This window comes from Chlorocebus sabaeus, chromosome 1, assembly GCF_047675955.1.
Source record: "Chlorocebus sabaeus isolate Y175 chromosome 1, mChlSab1.0.hap1, whole genome shotgun sequence".
NCBI classification, from domain to species: domain Eukaryota; kingdom Metazoa; phylum Chordata; class Mammalia; order Primates; family Cercopithecidae; genus Chlorocebus; species Chlorocebus sabaeus.
In genome coordinates this window covers 113,005,120-113,022,722 of record NC_132904.1, presented here as the reverse complement: position 1 = coordinate 113,022,722, position 17,603 = coordinate 113,005,120, and the positions used below count along the sequence as shown (strand labels likewise).

Sequence of the window (17,603 nt, the reverse complement as noted above, 5' to 3'; positions counted from 1 at the left end):
GTTAGGACAAGAGCCCTCGACTCTGGGGCCAACGCCCTGAGTCCTTGGTTCCCCCAGAGGATCAGTGACCGATGACTTGGGGATAAAGGAGATGATGGGGGCTAGCAGTCTGATGACCTGGATATCTGTCCCCTTCCCCAGGAGCCTGAAAGACAGCCTTGAGCAAGACCTCAACAATATGAACAAGTTCCTGGAAAAGCTCAGGCCTCTGAGTGGCAGCGAGGCTCCTCGGTTCCCACAGGACCCGGCGGGCATGCGGCAGCAGCTGCAGGAGGAGTTGGAGGAGGTGAAGGCGCGCCTCCAGCCCTACATGGCAGAAGCGCACGAGCTGGTGGGCTGGAATTTGGAAGGCTTGAGGCAGCAACTGAAGCCCTACACGATGGATCTGATGGAGCAGGTGGCCCTGCGCGTGCAGGAGCTGCAGGAGCAGTTGCGCGTGGTGGGAGAAGACACCAAGGCCCAGCTGCTGGGGGGCGTGGACGAGGCGCGGGCTTTGCTGCAGGAACTACAGAGCCGTGTGGTGAACCACACTGGCCGCTTCAGAGAGTTCTTCCACCCGTACGCCGAGAGCCTGGTGAGCGGCATCGGGCGCCACGTGCAGGAGCTGCACCGCAGGGTGGCTTCACACGCCCCAGCCAGTCCCGCGCGCCTCAGTCGCTGCGTGCAGGTGCTCTCCCGGAAGCTCACGCTCAAGGCCAAGGCCCTGCACACACGCATCCAGCAGAACCTGGACCAGCTGCGCGATGAGCTCAGCAGGGCCTTTGCAGGCACTGGGACTGAGGAGGGGGCCGGCCCGGATCCCCAGATGCTCTCCGAAGAGGTGCGCCAGCGACTCCAGGCTTTCCGCCAGGACACCTACCTGCAGATCGCTGCCTTCACTCGCGCCATCGACCAGGAGACTGAGGAAGTCCAGCAGCAGCTGGCGCCACCTCCACCAGGCCACAGCGCCTTCACCCCAGAGTTTCAACAAACGGACAGTGGCAAGGTTCTGAGCAAGCTGCAGGCCCGTCTGGATGACCTGTGGGAAGACATCACTCACAGCCTTCATGACCAAGGCCACAGCCACCTGGGGGAGCCCTGAGGGTCTACCTGCCCAGGGCCATTCCCAGCTCCTTGTCTGGGGAGCCCTGGCTCTGAGCCTCTAGCATGGTTCAGTCCTTGAAAGCAGCCTGTTGGGTGGAGGGCGGAAGGTCCTGTGCAGGACAGGGAGGCCACCAAAGGGGCTGCTGTCTCCTGCATATCCAGCCTCCTGCGGCTCCCCCATCTGGATGCATTACACTCACCAGGCTTTGCAAACCCAGCCTTCCAGTGCTCATTTGGGAATGCTCATGAGTTGTTCCATTCAAGGGTGAGGGAGTAGGGCGGGAGAGGCACCATGCATGTGGGTGATTATCTGCAAGCCTGTTTGCTGTGATGCTGGAAGCCTGTGCCACTACGTCCTGGAGTTTGGCTCTGGTCACTTCTGGCTGCCTGGTGGCCACTGCTACAGCTGGTCCACAGAGAGGAGCACTTGTCTCCCCAGGGCTGCCATGGCATCTATCAGGGGAATAGAAGGGAGAAAGAGGAGAATATCATGGGGACAACATGTGATGGTGTGTGAATATCCCTGCTGGCTCTGATGCTGGTGGGTATGAAAAGTGGGGGCCGTGATAGGAGAGGGCAGAGCCCATGTTTCCTGACATAGCTCTACACCTAAATAAGGGGCTGAACCCTCCAAACTGTGGGAGCTCCTTAAACCCTCTGGGGAGCATAATGTGTGCTCTCCCCATCTCCAGCCCCTCCCTCTGGACTCCCAAGCTGAAGCCTAGACTTCTGGCTCAAATGAAATAGATGTTTATGATAGAAGTTTGCCTGGTGTGACTCTCATTTGGACCATGTCTGAAAGCAGTGGCCTCACCACTCTCCCCAAAGCATACCCATCACCCACTCCATTTCCTTGCTGCTCTTTCTCATCGACCCCCTCCCAGTCCAGGTCTGTCAAAGGGGTTCTGACTGGGCTCTGCTTCAGGGATCCTGGCTAGACAATGCTGTCTGTCACACCTGGTGGGAGGGCCTGAGTTACGGACCCTTCCTCCGAACCTGTACTGTTCACTAGCCTGCTCCCCACAGGACAGTGTGCATGGAATGCAGGCTGTGTCTGGAAGACCTGTGCCCTGGGGGACCTGAAATTCCTGAGGTGGGTTGCCTGCTTCCTTTGTTCCTGCTGTTCTAGAGTTTAAATGGCCTCTTTTTATGCTGGACTCTCTTCTTGGGACTCTCAAACTCTTTCACTCAGCAGCACCAATGCTCCCTATAGATCCCCTGGGAACTGAAACTGCGGTGTGGTGGAGGAAGTGGAAAGGGTAAACACAGTCTCTTGTCTTTGGACTGCCCTGTCCGGCCCCCTTTCCTCCCAGTTCAGCCTACTGTCCCAGGGTTCTCAGCACCTGCCTGTTCCCCAACCCGGTAGCACAGACCCCACACATATGTAGGCTCATCATGCCTGCAGGCTGGTCTTCCCTGACACCCTGGATGTTGACAATGTTGGCAACAGAACTGGGTTGTGGATCCAGCACCTGGAGAGAAGAAGTGCTAGAAAGGTAGAAATAATAAAAGGTGTTTTTGTTGTTGTTAGGAAACTGGAAAAGCATAGGTCAAGGGGGTGGGCTATGGTGGGGATGGGAGGAGGTGGGAGTGAAAATGAGGGCTGTGTACTTGAGGCTGGGATTGGGGAAGGTAGTGATGAGGACAGAATAGGGAGTGGGAAGGACAGAAAAGGACAGCCGGCTTCAGGGATTGAGAGAGGGGAAAAAGCTGAGCCACCTGGAGGGGGGACCTAGCACGCAAGCAGCATGTGGCCCAACACTGGAACCAAGCATCCCGGCTCCGGGCGCACCGTCTCAGGGATTCCCCAGGGACAAGTCGCGGCCCCTTGTCCTCAAGGCTCTACCGACATAGGGACCAATAGAACCCGGTGCGGTGGAGCTATTGTGAAGGAGCAAAAAACTACCCTGGTTCTAAGAGGACGTCTTGGGGGAAGTGACGGCTGAGTTGAGGTGGATCTGGCTGGCGATGGAAGGTTCGAGCCATATAAACCTGGGAACCCGGAGCCTTTGACGACATTGTTCCCCGAAGGCCCGGAGTCTGCGGACTCTTTAAGAAGGGAGGCGGGGGTGGTGGCAGCTGGCGGAAGTGACGGTAGGGGTGGGGCCGCTAGAGCGGCGGAAGTCGGAAGCAGAGGTCCAAATTGCGCGTGGTGGCCATGGCGGCGAGCGGGGCTGTGGAACCGGGGCCCCCGGGGGCTGCTGTCGCCCCCTCGCCCGCCCTGGCCCCGCCGCCTGCCCCTGATCACTTGTTCCGGCCCATCAGCGCCGAGGACGAGGAGCAGCAGCCCACCGAGATCGAATCGCTATGCATGAACTGTTACTGCAATGTGAGGCGGGGGTGTAGGGCTTGGGCCGGGACGAGCCGGGGGTTGGACCCAGCCAGGTGGGCCTTGCTGGGGACCCCGAGACGCACCCGGAGATAGTAGGGCGGGGAACAGGAGTTTCATTGATTTTTTTTTTCCTTCGCTGCTTTCTGCTTCACCAGGGCATGACGCGCCTCCTGCTCACGAAGATTCCCTTCTTCAGAGAAATAATCGTGAGCTCCTTTTCCTGCGAGCACTGTGGCTGGAACAACACGGAAATCCAGTCGGCAGGCAGGGTCCAGGACCAGGGAGTACGATACACTTTGACCGTCAGGGCTCCAGAGGTGAGAGGACCTTGGAGCAGGTACCTCAGTATTCTAGAGGGAGATTGGGGACTGGGGTCAGAGCTCTGGTCCAGGCGGTCTGATCTTAAATAAATCCCCCTATGTCTCCTAGCCTTAGTTTCTTTTGTAAAATGGTACTGGTGTTGTCATCAGCTCAAGTGAGATAAGATTTGTGAAAATGCTTCGTAAATGTCTGAGCGTATGAAATGAGCAGTAGTTGTTATGAATAGTATTCTCACCATTTGTACAGCCTGGCTCACACCACCTGTACTATTTGAAAGGAGCAGTCTGGACCCTGTGGAGTGGTGAGAAGGAGAGACAGCTGGGCTGGGGTCTGATGGAAAGGGGACAGTCTGGTTATTACTTGAGGAGAAGCTGTTCTGCAGCCTCTTTGTACTGAACGTATTCCTTTCTGCCCAGGACATGAATAGAGAAGTGGTGAAGACTGACTCTGCTACCACAAGGATTCCTGAGCTAGATTTTGAAATTCCTGCCTTTAGCCAGAAAGGAGGTAAGTTTAATATCAGAGTATTTGGGTTGTTCACATATAGCCAGAATCTTACCCTCTTTCTTGCAAACCCCCTGGTGCCAGGTCTAATGGTTTGTGTATGGGTTCTACCATGTAATCATTGTGATTTTCATTGGTTTATCATGAGTAGAAAGCTTAGGTCAAACAGCTCGAGATGGTAGAAAGTAATGGTAATACCATAGTGTGTTTATTATAGAATTTTAGCATCACTGTTGTCAGACATGAATGGAACCTTGCACCTGGCCTTCTCATTTTATGGATGAGGAAATTAAGACCCAGAGAGTTCAAGTGAATTGCCCAGGGTCATACAGGCACTTGATAGCAGAGCTAAGGCTAAGTCACACTTGTCTTTTGTTGTTGTTCACAAGCTCTGACCACTGTTGAAGGATTGATCACCCGTGCTATCTCTGGCCTGGAGCAGGACCAGCCTGCACGAAGGGTAAGCTGGGGTTTTCTGATTGTAGCCGCTCAAGGAATAATTGCTTATATGTGTCTGACTATAGAGTGTCCCATGTGTCTGAATAGTCTCTGACTAAATTTTGGAAACTTTTTGGGTAAGCATATGGTGGTGCTGGAGCTGCTAGGATGTTGCATATGTTGTAATTATTGTCTTTTCCACTTCCCTATCTCAGTATATATTCAGGCCTCATCAGACAGACGATATAACGTTACCTCTGAAGAGCTTTTCCTAATCCCCTTGGGTTATCTGTGTTTCCTGAGTATTCTGTTGCATTCTTATATTTATTATGACAAGTAATATACTATAACTGCATCTTTAGTTATTTGTCTCCTTAATTGACTGGGGAGTCCCATGAGAGGACTGATATATTTACTATTATATCTCTAACATGGCATGAGTGGCTGGGCTAAATGGTTGAATGAGTGAGAAAAATGAGGCTTGCCTGTCACCACCCGTCAACTTCAGGCTTGTTTGCTACATCTCATTATGAAGCCTGAAGTTTCCACTCACACTGAGACAGGTGGTGACTTCCTAATGGAAGTAACATGGGCATGACAAGGAGCAGGGCATAAGTACACCACCAGGGCTGATGCTTTACTCTCTGTTCACGGCAGGCAAACAAAGATGCTACAGCTGAAAGAATTGATGAGTTCATTGTCAAACTGAAGGAGCTAAAGCAAGTAGCCTCCCCTTTCACTCTGGTGAGTATTGAGAGACTGGAGTTGCCCTTGATTAGGGGAGGAGGGACTATTAAGACTGCTGGGATTTTCCACTGTGGTGCCTGAGTGGTCTGATAGGAGGTGATGTAGGATTGTTTATGATTTCCTTTTGCAATGACTCTCTCTTCACCCATTTGTTAGATCATTGATGATCCCTCAGGGAACAGCTTTGTGGAAAACCCACATGCTCCTCAGAAAGATGATGCCCTGGTGATCACACACTACAACCGGACCCGACATCAGGAAGAGATGCTGGGGCTCCAAGTAAGTGGACTAAAGGATCCAGAAGAATGCTTTGGAATTACTGCACACTCTGGATTGCTTGGAGTCAGTGGAACTTATTTTGCTGCTGCTGCTCTGTGTGCCCTATCTCAGCTTGTTTGTGCTTCTCATCTTGCTCATGTCCAGGACTTGGGTAAACTTCACAGAAAGGACGGCAGTGGCTGTGATCCTATCTTAAGCCCTGTTCTTCCCTTGGCTGGGGCTTTACTTTGTAGTTTCTCTAACTGATGAGGTGGCATCTGACATAAGTGAGCCAGACCATTTTCTCCCACTCCAGGGCAGAGTGTTGGGGACACTGAGTTATACCTGCCAACTTGCGATGTGCATCTTTGCTATTTTAGGAAGAAGCACCAGCAGAGAAGCCAGAAGAGGAAGATCTCAGAAATGAAGTGAGTCACATTGGCTACTGGTGAGGAAGGAGCAGAGCTGTGGGCTGAGACTGATGCTGTTCAGCATCTGTCTTCCTTGTCACCAACATAGATGACCACCAGCATACCAACTGAGTGTCTTTAGCCTGAACATCCCATCGGGGAGGGCTCACCCTTTGTCCCCATGTTGTGTTCCAGGTGCTCCAGTTCAACACAAACTGCCCAGAATGCAATGCCCCCGCTCAGACCAACATGAAGCTAGTACGTATCTTTTGCCAAGCAGTTGGGTTGCTCTTCCTCTGACTCAGGCATGAAGATTATAATTAGGCTGGGAGCATCCCTTTCAAGAAAAGCACATGCGTTATACCCAGTGATAAGGAGGATATTATCTTTGATGAGACTGTGTACCTTGGGTTTTGTGTTCAAAGAGAAAATTAGGCCATGGTCACTAGACTGTGTGTATGTGGTCTGAGCCATGCCTTCAAATGTGTGAACAGGGATCGCCATGGGTTGGGAACTTGCCCTCTTCTGGAGCACTCTGTGGCTGCCTCTTGTGAATATTTCCTGCAGTTCTGGGACCAGTACATGTTTGTGTGGGGTTGGCTTTGTTTTTCCCCAGATGGTGGTCCTGTTCACCTGGACGTGATTTCCTTAACTCCGTTTTCCAGAAATCCCTCACTTTAAGGAGGTTATCATCATGGCTACCAACTGCGAGAACTGTGGGCATCGGACCAATGAGGTGGGTGGGCACCATTATTTGGGAAGAAGACTAGCTTAAGGTTAACCCCCTTTTAACTATCATTCTTCCTAAATACTTCAGGACTTGGGGGCAGGGGGTGTAGAGCAGCTTGGGTCTTTTTCTTAGGTCTAGTGTAGGGTAAGGAGCCCTTGAAGGAACGGGAAGTAGCCTAGAAAAGAAAAGTTAGAGATTCTATAACTTGTTTAAGACATATTAAAGGTTGATGATATAAGAGAGAAGTCTTTTGACCCACTCCTCAGAGGTGTGGAAGTTCAGGGAGGCAGACTTAAGACTTCACAATGAAGAACCCAATAGAGCTGTCTGAAAATAGAATGAGCTGCCTTGGAGAATTATAAATTCCCTTCTCCTGAGTGTATCTGAGTATAAGCTAATTCAGTTCTTTAACCAGAATATTATAAAGGAGACACACATTGGATGCAGTGGATGAAAGGACTGCAATAAATGCTTAAAAGTCTCTTTCAACCCCAAGAGTCAGGTTTTTTTAAAGGTAAATTCAGAGTTTGTTGGCAGTTTGGGAGAGGTTTTGGCATGTTACCAGGGTTGGGCACTGCTCCTGGCCAGCTCTTGGTGTTTTTGGTTTGGGTGACTGCTGTTTAGAAGGCTCTCTCTTTGGTAGCTATTAGTGGGCCTAACTGATTGGAGGTCCAAGCCTACACTCCACGTCTCCTGGGTACCAAGATAGGCTCAGGTCTTCTCTCTGTTGCTCCTGACTGTTATCTATGCAGGTGAAATCTGGAGGAGCAGTAGAACCCTTGGGCACCAGGATCACCCTCCACATCACAGATCCCTCAGATATGACCAGAGACCTCCTCAAGGTAACAGTCAGCTTGGGAAAGTCAGTGTCCTCCTCCTAGGTTAGATAAGCTGTCTCTATCTAGGTGAAGCTGTCTTTTAGGAATAATGTTCAGGGCCATGAGGCATCTCCTACTTCCCTGGCTTTGAGGACCCCTGAGCAGAGGGGATTAATCCAAGGTTGGAATTGCAGATGTAGAAGGTGACCTGTTAGCTCTTTCTGATGACTGGGTAGCTTTTTGGCCTCCAGTGTTTCTCTGGGTCCTCTTCTCTGTCCCCTAATGACAGGATACCCGACAGCTTGAAGCTATGACTGAGTTTCCCTTTATTAAGTTGGATCCATTCCCGTGGTTCAGATGGACAGGAGTGAGTCTCAAGCTTTAACAAGGGAGTCAGAGAAAACTGGGACAGCTGCCCTTGTCCCCAGTCTATCACTACTGGTATTAATTGAGCAGGAGGCCTCTGGTTGGCTTTCTTTGCTTCTGACTTAAAGCTTAAAACTGACCTCTCATCTCACAGTCTGAGACTTGCAGTGTGGAAATCCCAGAGCTAGAATTTGAACTGGGAATGGCTGTCCTTGGGGGCAAGTTCACCACCCTGGAAGGGCTGCTGAAAGACATCCGAGAACTGGTGAGTCACCTTAGTAGTGTGTAAACCACCTTTGAGCAATTTGGCTGTGTGAAAAAGGACTGGAAGACTTCAAACATCCTAGTTCTTAGTGGTGGTAACTGTGGGTTTCTTTGCCTTATAGCTGGTTTAAGAGACTTAAATATTATTTTGGATTGTGAAGAGACAAATATTATTTTGGATTGTGAAGATAAGTTTATGGGAAATGTTGAATGGAAATTCCAGGCCTAACTTTGGGACTTCATAGTTATTTTGTGATCTTGGAGAAGTCATTTATTTTACTGGAAAGTTAGGTGATGAGGGTCCTTCTAAGCACCTAAAACTTCCCAACATAAAAAACATACATGTGTTGACTTAGCCCAAATATTTATCTTCTTGACGAATTATTTCACTTGATTCTCTGTTGGGCATTTTGTATTTGTAAATTGTACTTTTTCTTTGCATTTCTTTTCCAAATTAGTATTAGAGATCATATCCTAAGAACGTTTCGATTTTTGTTTTACATTGCTAGTTTTATTATCTTGGCACATTATCCCATAGACTCCTAGTAGCGACTGCCTTGGTTAGAAAGGTGGTGTGGTCTAAATGGAAACCAAGTTTCCCTGACTGGGCACCCACTGCCACCCCCTGCGTAGTTTATGGTCAGGCCTAACAAATATAAAGCCAGTATTCACACAATTTGGATATCATTTATTGCAGGTGACCAAAAATCCTTTCACACTGGGTGACAGTTCCAGTCCTTGCCAGAAAGAGAGACTGCAGGAGTTTAGCCAGAAGATGGACCAGGTAAGAGGTCACTGGCCAGTCAGTACTTAGGGTCCAGTGAACAAGAGGCTGCATGCTCATGTCTTGCCACTTTTTGAACATCTAACCGTCGTGTTGGGCATTCTTCTGGTTTTCTTTTTCTTTTTTTGTTTTTGGAAACAGTCTTGTTCTGTTGCCCAGGCTGGAGTGCAGTGGCGCAATCTTGGCTCACTGCAACCTCTGCCTCCTGGGTTCACACAATTCTCCTGCCTCAGCCTCCCGAGTAGCTAGGCTTACAGGCGCACACTACCACGTGTGGCTAATTTTTTGTATTTTTAGTAGAGACAGAGTTTCACTATGTTGGCCAGACTGGTCTCGAACTCCTGACCTCGGCCTCCCAAAGTGCTGGGATTACAGGCGTGAGCCACCGCGCCCGGCCCTATTCTGGTTTTCTGTATTCCATGTCTTCTTTCTTGTTTTTCTCCCTTATTTTGTTAGAGCATCTCCTCCAGTAGCTTCCTGGGACAAAGCACATGGGAAATAAAATTTCTGGGACCTTCCACGTCTGAACGTTTCTTTATTCTGTTATCACACTAAAGTGATTATTGGCTGGGAATACGATTCTAGGATAGAAATAATTTTCAAAGACCCTGCACTATGGTCTTCCAGTTTGGCAAAGACATTGCATTACAGTCTTCCAGTTTGGCTGTTGAGAAGTCTGAAGCCATTTTGATTCCTGGTCTTTTATATGTGACCTAGTCTTGTGATCTCTTTGTCTTCTTTGATGTGAAAAAATTTCAGGATGTGCCTTGGTGTGGGTCAATTTTTACCCACTGGGCTAAGCACTTGGTGGATCTGTGGATCTTTTCAGTCTGGAAAACTCATGTGGTTCAGTTTTAAGAAGCTTTCATGAATGGTTCTATTGAAGATGGTCTTTTTTCTGATTTTTTTTTTCTGTCCTTTCTGAGAACTCCTGGATTTTAGATATTAGACTTACTTGTCTGGTCTTCTATAATTTACTTTTTTTTTATTGTTCTATTTTTGGTTTCTTGGTCTTTTTGTTCACTTTGGGAGATTCCCTCAACTTTATTTTTCAACCTTTCAATTGACGTTTTCATTTCCACTAAAACTTTTATTTTCCAAGGAGCTTTTTAAAAAATAGCATCCTGTCTTAAGGATGTAATATTTTTTTCTTCTTGAGGATTATTATTATTTTTTAAATTTTTTCAGCATGTAATTTATATAGCGCTTCTTGATACTGATGTTGGATCTTTTTTGACATTTTATTCTCCTTGCATCCTCTTTTTTCCCATTTGATTTCCCATCTTTCAATGTTAAGGGTTTTGCTCAGATGTCTGATAATCATTGTCTTCTTACAAGTAGCTGACTAAAGACCTGAGTAGGGGGTGAGCCTTGTTGACATGGGGCTTATTACGGGGGAATTTAGCTTAGTTGTTTTGTTGAGGTGGCCTCCAATGCCAGAATTGTTAGGTCTTTCCTCTTGGGCTAGTGGTTGTTGCATTTCCTGGCCTGAGGGTAAAGGCTTGGCTGGCAGTGTTCTGAGAGCTGTGGAAAGGGGGCTGGGGTGTGTATGTATTCTGTTTCCCATAAGCTTACATTCATTTAACCTCATTGTTCTTGATTCCTTTCCCTCTACCTTCAGCTGGGCCAGCACCCCCCAGTCCACAGCTTGCTGATGTTGGCTTTTCTAACAGTCCTTGTTTTAGATCCTTTCCCCTCTACTTTCAGAGCTACCTAATTTCACCAATTCTTAAAACTTTCGGGGATTCTGTAATATAAATTGGGTTGGCTCTTGTCTGGCAGACATAGCCCCTTTTTACCAGAGGTTATGTAAAATTTACTTGCTGTGTTCTCTCTCTCCTTTAGATCATCGAAGGTAACATGAAGACCCACTTTATTATGGATGATCCAGCAGGAAACAGTTACTTGCAGGTATAGTAGACCTTCCCTGATGTTTCATAGAGATACATTTTCTGATCTTCCTTGAATATGTATCATTTCCCTAGAAACTGAAAGACTCGGTTCTAAATGGACTGCTTTTTACCAAGGAGGCGAAGTTAGAAGATACATAAGGGAGAAAAGAGCGGGGTGGGGGAGAGGATTTTTTTTTTTTTTAAGTGTATGTAAAGAAGGAAAAAAAGGGCCAGGCGTGGTGGCTCAAGCCTGTAATCCCAGCACTTTGGGAGGCCGAGACGGGTGGATCACGAGGTCAGGAGATCGAGACCATCCTGGCTAACACAGTGAAACCCCCTCTCTACTAAAAAAAAAAATACAAAAAACTAGCCGGGCGAGGTGGTGGGTGCCTGTAGTCCCAGCTACTCGGGAGGCTGAGGCAGAAGAATGGCGTAAACCCAGGAGGCAGAGCTTGCAGTGAGCTGAGATCCGGCCACTGCACTCCAGCCTGGGTGACAGAGCGAGACTCCGTCTCAAAAAAAAAAGGGAAGAAAAGGATACTCTGAGGCTCCTTTTTTTCTGTATTCTAGGTCTTGTCCCAGTTCTGGAGTTTTCATTTTGCACATCTGATTATGGAGTGAGGAGAAATGGTGCCTCGTCCAGAGGCCAAGATAGGAAACTGAGAGGCTTTAAGTTGACTGAGGAGATAGTCCGGTGATTGATGTGCCTTTAACATCGATTGAATGCTTACCATGGGTCAGGCAAAACTTCTAAGTTCTTTCCAAGATTAAGACCATTGCTATATTTTTTATAAGAAGGTGCAGATATTACAAAATAGGTGGATCGTTCCCTGATTCTGGGGCTGGGGTCTTCCACCCCTGGCGCATGTGGGCTCTGTTGCTCCCACTAGTTCAGTCTAGCCGTGGGAAATTGGAGGCCAATAAAAATAAGAAGAAAAACCCAAAACTCACGATGTTCTTGGGAAAGTGGGAATTGGAAGCTGCCTGCAGGGAGGGGGAGTGGCACGGTGGCACTGATTGTCTGTCCTTGACCTTGCAGAATGTGTATGCACCTGAAGATGATCCTGAGATGAAGGTGGAGCGTTACAAGCGCACCTTTGACCAAAATGAGGAGCTAGGGCTCAATGACATGAAGACAGAGGGCTATGAGGCAGGCCTGGCTTCACAACGGTAGCAGTGGGGGGCTCAAGGGCCAGCGTCCAGTGCTGCTCTTTCTGTAGGTTATTTATTAGTATCAGAAGAAGGCTGGGAGTGTCCTCCCCACCAGCCCTTGCCCATGGTGGGGAGGACATCTGGTCTGAGTCAGAGATCTATGCACACTTTCTAAACAGCTTGTGATGTAAATATGAGCCTACTGTGTTACTTGACCTTATTTTGGAAGTTTTGAATTGGCCTAGGAGGAAACCCAGAAATGAACCAGGGGTATGTCATTATCACTTTTTTCATAGCAAGTCCTTACCCTCCCTCCACTTAATGCTCTGTCCTCTAAGGTCAGAACTCTGAAGTTGGAGAAGGTGGAATAAAGTTACACCTGGAGTTTGGTTGTTGGTTTCGAGTATATAAAATACTGACTTTCAACAGGAAAGGAGTCTCCTGAGGGGAGACCAAGTCCAGCACAAGTGAAGGAGTTACCATTGAAATGATGACTTTCAAACAGCACTGGCCTCTGTATTGACCCTATCCTTGTTGATATGCTGTTAGAATTCAGCCTCCCAAAGAAAATTTTCCCGTGTATCCACTGTAATTTGGGGATTGCAGCTGGCATTTAATTCATTCCTTCAACAGATGCTTGCTTATCTACTTTATGCCAAGCACACAACAGAACAGAGGACAAAATAAATCTCTTTCATGGAACTTAAAGTCTAGTGGGAAAAACGACAGTAAACAGATGAGGAAAACAGTACATCAGATGGTGACTAGTGTCATGGAGGAATGTAAAGCAGGGAAGGGGCTGGGTTGTGCAAGGAAAGCGGGAGTAGGGAAGATCTTCTGAACAAGAAGGTGATAATTTGACATTTGGGCAAAGCTGAGGAGGTCAGGGAGTGAGCTGTGACCTGGGTAGCTGGGGAAACAGATTTCCTGGCAGAGGGAACTGCAAATGCTAGAGCTGTGAGGTTAGAGCCAGTGGGAGTGTCTGATCAGTTAGCCCCACTCTCAGTTACAAATGTTGAAACACATTCATTCAGAGACAGGAGGCTATCTGCAGTTGTTCTGAAAGTTAAGGACCAGTGAGCACTCTGCTGCTCGGGCCCTGGACTTCCCAGCCAGTGCTCTTTGCACTGTAGTCTCCTGCCTCTCATAAACAAAAGGTGACTCCTGTGGTGCAGACTGCAGGGTATTTGTGCAATAAAGACCAGTTCATTGATTAAGATGTTATCACAAACCTTACTCCTTTGTGTTGCAAACTTCTGGGTTTTTTTTGTTTTTTTTTTGTAGCGACAGTCTTGCTCTGTTGCCCAGGCTGGAGTGCAGTGGTGTGATCTCGGCTCACTGCAACCTCTGCCTCCCAGGTTCAAGCAATTCTTCTGCCTCAGCCTCCCGAGTAGCTAGGACTACATGCGCACACCACTACGCCCAGCTAATTTTTTTTGTATTTTAGTAGAGACAGGGTTTCACTGTGTTGCCCAGGCCGGTCTCGAACTCCTGAGCTCGGGCAATCTGCCCGCCTCAGCCTCCCAAAGTGCTAGGATTACAGGCATGAGCCACTGTGCCCAGCCTGCTGCAAACTTAACTCTGAAGAATGAGTTAGAGATGACTTAGCAATCAGACATCTACTCTCATTGCTCTGTTAAACTATTCTCATAGGTCACAAGTGATTTTCCAGTTGGAAAAGGTTATCTCTTTCGGTCACTTTTGATAGTGGACTATCTCTTCTTAACCCTTCTCTTGGCTCTCCAGATACTATACCTTTGGCTTTCCCTTCACTTTGAATCTTTCTTATTTGCACACTTTGCCTCCTCCCTTGTTATTAAATTTGTTTCTGAGAGTTCTGCTTTCAGACATCTCCCCGTATCAGATTCTTTGGCATCTTACTATCATGTGGGACTAACTTCCATACCTGTATCTCTAATTTTCTGTAAGTGAGGGCGAGAGTAAGGTGTTTGGAGACTCAGGTTAGCAGATGACTCATTCAAACTATAAAGCTTCAGTACTTTGAGCAAACTTCTCACAGGCAACTATTCTACCCTAAGAGATTATCTCTAGATATGTTTCCAGCTGGCTTGGGAATCTAAGTTTACCAGACAACCCTCTGATCTATCATTTGGTCTCTAGACTTCCCCATAGTGTAGGTGTGCTCTGTTAAGATAAACTGCAGTATCAGGTTCATTCTCCACTGTGAAGGGAAAAAAATGGCACTCTGGCTTACTACTGAATCTCTCGTGAGTTTGATTGATGTGAGGCAATCTCCCAGACTCCACCTAAGAAATGATGACCTGAGTTTCTGAACTTGCAAAGACTGAGGACCAGATGCCAGATTGGGATAACCCAGCTAAGGTACTTCCTGCCCTTTGATGACAAGGCATTATTCAGTTTCCTACCCTTCTCTTGAAGTATCTCTCAGCTCCTTTCTCATTTCATAAAGTGTGTCAGGATGGGAGCTTACATATAGTTAACTGAGTCTTGCTCCACAGGCCCTAGCATGTGACACATGGTTAATAAAATCTGTTAAAATCCTCCATCGTAGATCAAACCCTATTAGGACACTAGGGGTAACATCTATAGGTAATAAGATAGGGAAAGGGTCTTGCTTAAAGCCAGGGTAGGTGAGTCAAAGTGCCAAGAACATGTGGATTCAGTTTCACAGCCACGAGTAAAATCTAGGTGGAAAAGTTTTGTGATTGTGTTAAAAAAGGAAAGTGGTTCGTGCATGAGGGCACGCCTCCTGCTTTCATGGGTCAAGTACGTGAAATGCAGCCATGTTGTCATTAGACCTGTGGACGAACATATAGGTAGGTACTGAATGTACGTCTGTGTCGTGATGAGTAAGTGGAGGAGCGAGGTGAGTGTTGGGAGCAAGTATGAAGGGCAGTTGACTTGGCCAACTGAAAGCTTTAATGATGGCAACACTTTCATTCTAACATCATCTATTTCCTTCTTTGTATACCTGGGGTATGTGCCTGATGCACACTGCAGAAAATGGTGCCTCTGCTTACATTTAGGGCAGTGGTGGTTAAGACTACTTGGCTTTATTCCTATTAAAAATTTTTTTTGGCCGGGCACAGTGGCGCACGCCTGTAATCCCAGCACTTTGGGAGGCCGACGCGGGCGGATCACTAGCTCAGGAGATTGAGACCATCCTGGCTAACATGGTGAAACCCTGTCTCTACTAAAAAATACAAAAAATTAGCTGGATATGGTGGCGGGTGCTTGTAGTCCCAGCTACTTGGGAGGCTGAGACAGGAGAATGGTGTGAACTCGGGAGGCGGAGCTTGCAGTGAGCCGAGATCCCGCCATTGCACTCCAGCCTGGGAGACAGAGCGAGACTCCGTCTCAAAAAAAAAAACCCCAAAAAAAAAGAAAAAACACTTTTTTTTACGCACTTATTTTTAAGGCAAATGGCAGTGTTTCCAACTGTGAAGAGAAAAAAAACTGCTTATTTTGTGTGCTCACCTCAGTTTAGTATTGGCACTTCCAATGCTTGTTTTCCTAGTCTGTAAAATGGGGATAATTAAGATAAATAAAATTATCCCCATTTTACAGGTGACAGAACAGCCTCACAGAGGCTAGGTAACTTCCAGAAGGAAGCAGAGCTTTTTTTTTTTTTTGAGACGGAGTCTCACTCTGTTGCCCACACTGGAGTGCAGTGGCATGATCTCGGCTCCCTACAACCTCTGCCTCCCAGGTTCAAGCGATTCTCCTGCCTCAGCCTCCTGAGTAGCTGGGACTACAGGTGTGTGCCACCATGCCTGGCTACTTTCTGTATTTTTAGTAGAGATGGGGTTTCACTATGTTGGCCAGGCTGGTCTTGAACTCCTGACCTCATGATCTACCCACCTCGGCCTCCCAAAGTACAAGGATTACAGGCGTGAGCCACCGTGCCTAGCCAGAAGTAGAGTTTCTAAGAGGCAGGTGTCAAACCCAGGCCAGACTCTGAAACCTGAGCTCTGAATATTTTGAGCTCAACTCCACAGTGACTGTATTTGTTCTATTAGAGACAACTGCAGAGAGAGGCCAAAGCTCAGAGCAGGCCACTGGCACTGGCATCTGATCCTGCTTAACTGCCCTGCAGCGTAGGATGGAGACACTTGGGTCTTGTCAGGCTAAGGGACAGGGTAGGATGGCTAGTGGTGGAATTGAAGAAAACAAATGGGCAGAAGGTGGCTGGGTGGAAGTTGAGAGGGCTATCCTGGCAGTGTTCACTGGAGAAGTGTGAGGCTTTCTGAATGCCTGCAGACACCAGGGTGGGGCAGGGCTGTGCAGTGCAGTGCAGTGTGAGATACACCAAATTGGACTAGAAGCCAAGGCAGGTTGTGTAGGGGGTACCCCTGGGGCCCTCCACCTAGTGAAGCCCTATCAGCCCAGTGTCCTCTCACCAGCCCTCAGAGCCCCAGCCAGCTTTCCTTTCTGGGCCTGTACTGCAACCCCCTCAACATGGCCCACTGGGTAAAAATTCATGCTTCAAGACTGATCCCCAAGCCTGTTTTATATTATATGAGTAAAGAATTTTTAAACACTTATCCCCAGATAATGCATATTTATGAAGTATAGCCCTGTCTGCTTGACTAATGTATTAAAACTGTCCTTTTTGACTCCTGGTCCAAGAAACTATTGTCTGCACTTCTGTGTAGTTGTGTATAGCATCCTGCAAATTCTGTCAGAAGTCTGTGTTTTCAGTAACACTAAAACTTCTCTCTCAAATGATACAAATTTTCAGCTTTAAGACAAGTTCTGGGGAATGAATGTACAACATATTGACTATAGCTAATAATTCTGTATTGTTTACTTGAAGCTTGCTAAGACGAATTTAAGTGCCCCCCACCAAACTAGTACATAAATAAGTCTAGTGAAGGATGTTTTAATTAATTTGATTTTGGTAATCATTACATAATGTATAATTATATCCAATCATCACATTGTACACCTTGAATATATATAATTTTTGTCAAATAACCTTAATAAAGCTGGGAAGAAAACGATAAAAAAGTGCCAATCTAACATATGATAAGGTAAAAAGATATTTCAAGAAATTTGGATGACCTCTTGCACCCCACTTTGCTAGCCTCTACTCCCGAGAGTCATGTTCTGGCTATGTGAAGCTGAGCAACTTCTTAATCTTGCCAAGCTTCAGTTCTTATCTGTAAAATGTGATATTGAAACGATTTGAGAATTGTGAGGGTTAAATGAGATAATTAAGGTAAAGCTCTAAAACCCCTGCCAAGAATAAAGTCTTTTCTTCCCCCCCAAAACTTGAGTATTAGAATTCATTCTCTCTGGTTTCTCTCTTTTGCTATGCTAAAAATAGATCCAGGTCCTCTTCATTGTCAAGATTTTAGTTTCCTTCAAAAGATAACTGCGAGCTACTTGTAATATAACACCAGAAGAGTTATACAGGTCTTAGAAACTACGTTTTTCATAGTAATTATGTCGGTTTGCACTTCCTGGCTTCCCTTCTCAGACGGTAGGTACCTGGAAGCCTAGTGGAGCAGATTCTCCCC

At 47.2% G+C, this 17,603-nt stretch overlaps 2 protein-coding genes across 3 annotated transcripts in view; both read left to right on the top strand.

The window, feature by feature from the left end:
- APOA5 (apolipoprotein A5) overlaps positions 1 to 1,845 on the top strand; it is a 30,331-nt gene extending 28,486 nt beyond the window's left edge. The window contains exon 5 of the mRNA XM_073020161.1: positions 142 to 1,845. Within this exon, the coding sequence (XP_072876262.1) occupies positions 142 to 1,081 (940 nt within the window). The 3' untranslated portion in view covers positions 1,082 to 1,845. The remainder of the gene's footprint in view (positions 1 to 141) is intronic.
- Positions 1,846 to 3,201: 1,356 nt separating this feature from the next.
- ZPR1 (ZPR1 zinc finger) lies at positions 3,202 to 12,483 on the top strand. 2 transcript variants are annotated; one of them, XM_008020973.3, is made up of 14 exons: positions 3,202 to 3,412; positions 3,571 to 3,732; positions 4,153 to 4,243; positions 4,630 to 4,700; positions 5,336 to 5,422; positions 5,582 to 5,704; positions 6,064 to 6,111; positions 6,289 to 6,355; positions 6,759 to 6,829; positions 7,576 to 7,665; positions 8,162 to 8,272; positions 8,969 to 9,055; positions 10,901 to 10,966; positions 11,987 to 12,483. In XM_008020973.3, the coding sequence occupies exons 1-14, from the start codon at positions 3,242 to 3,244 to the stop codon at positions 12,119 to 12,121; spliced, it is 1,380 nt and encodes a 459-aa protein (XP_008019164.2). In that variant the 5' UTR covers positions 3,202 to 3,241; the 3' UTR covers positions 12,122 to 12,483. The 2 variants fall into 2 exon arrangements, with proteins under 2 accessions (XP_008019164.2, XP_008019165.2); XM_008020974.3 differs by lacking the exon at positions 11,987 to 12,483 and adding an exon at positions 11,518 to 11,652.
- Positions 12,484 to 17,603: the final 5,120 nt, after the last annotated feature.

Excerpts from the sequence above, each read along its gene's own strand:
- ZPR1 (XM_008020973.3), top strand. The coding sequence starts at position 3,242 with ATGGCGGCGAGCGGGGCTGTGGAACCGGGGCCCCCGGGGGCTGCTGTC. Across the intron at positions 7,666-8,161 it reads TGACCAGAGACCTCCTCAAG|TCTGAGACTTGCAGTGTGGA; the intron begins GTAACAGTCAGC and ends CTCATCTCACAG. Across the intron at positions 9,056-10,900 it reads TTAGCCAGAAGATGGACCAG|ATCATCGAAGGTAACATGAA; the intron begins GTAAGAGGTCAC and ends TCTCTCCTTTAG.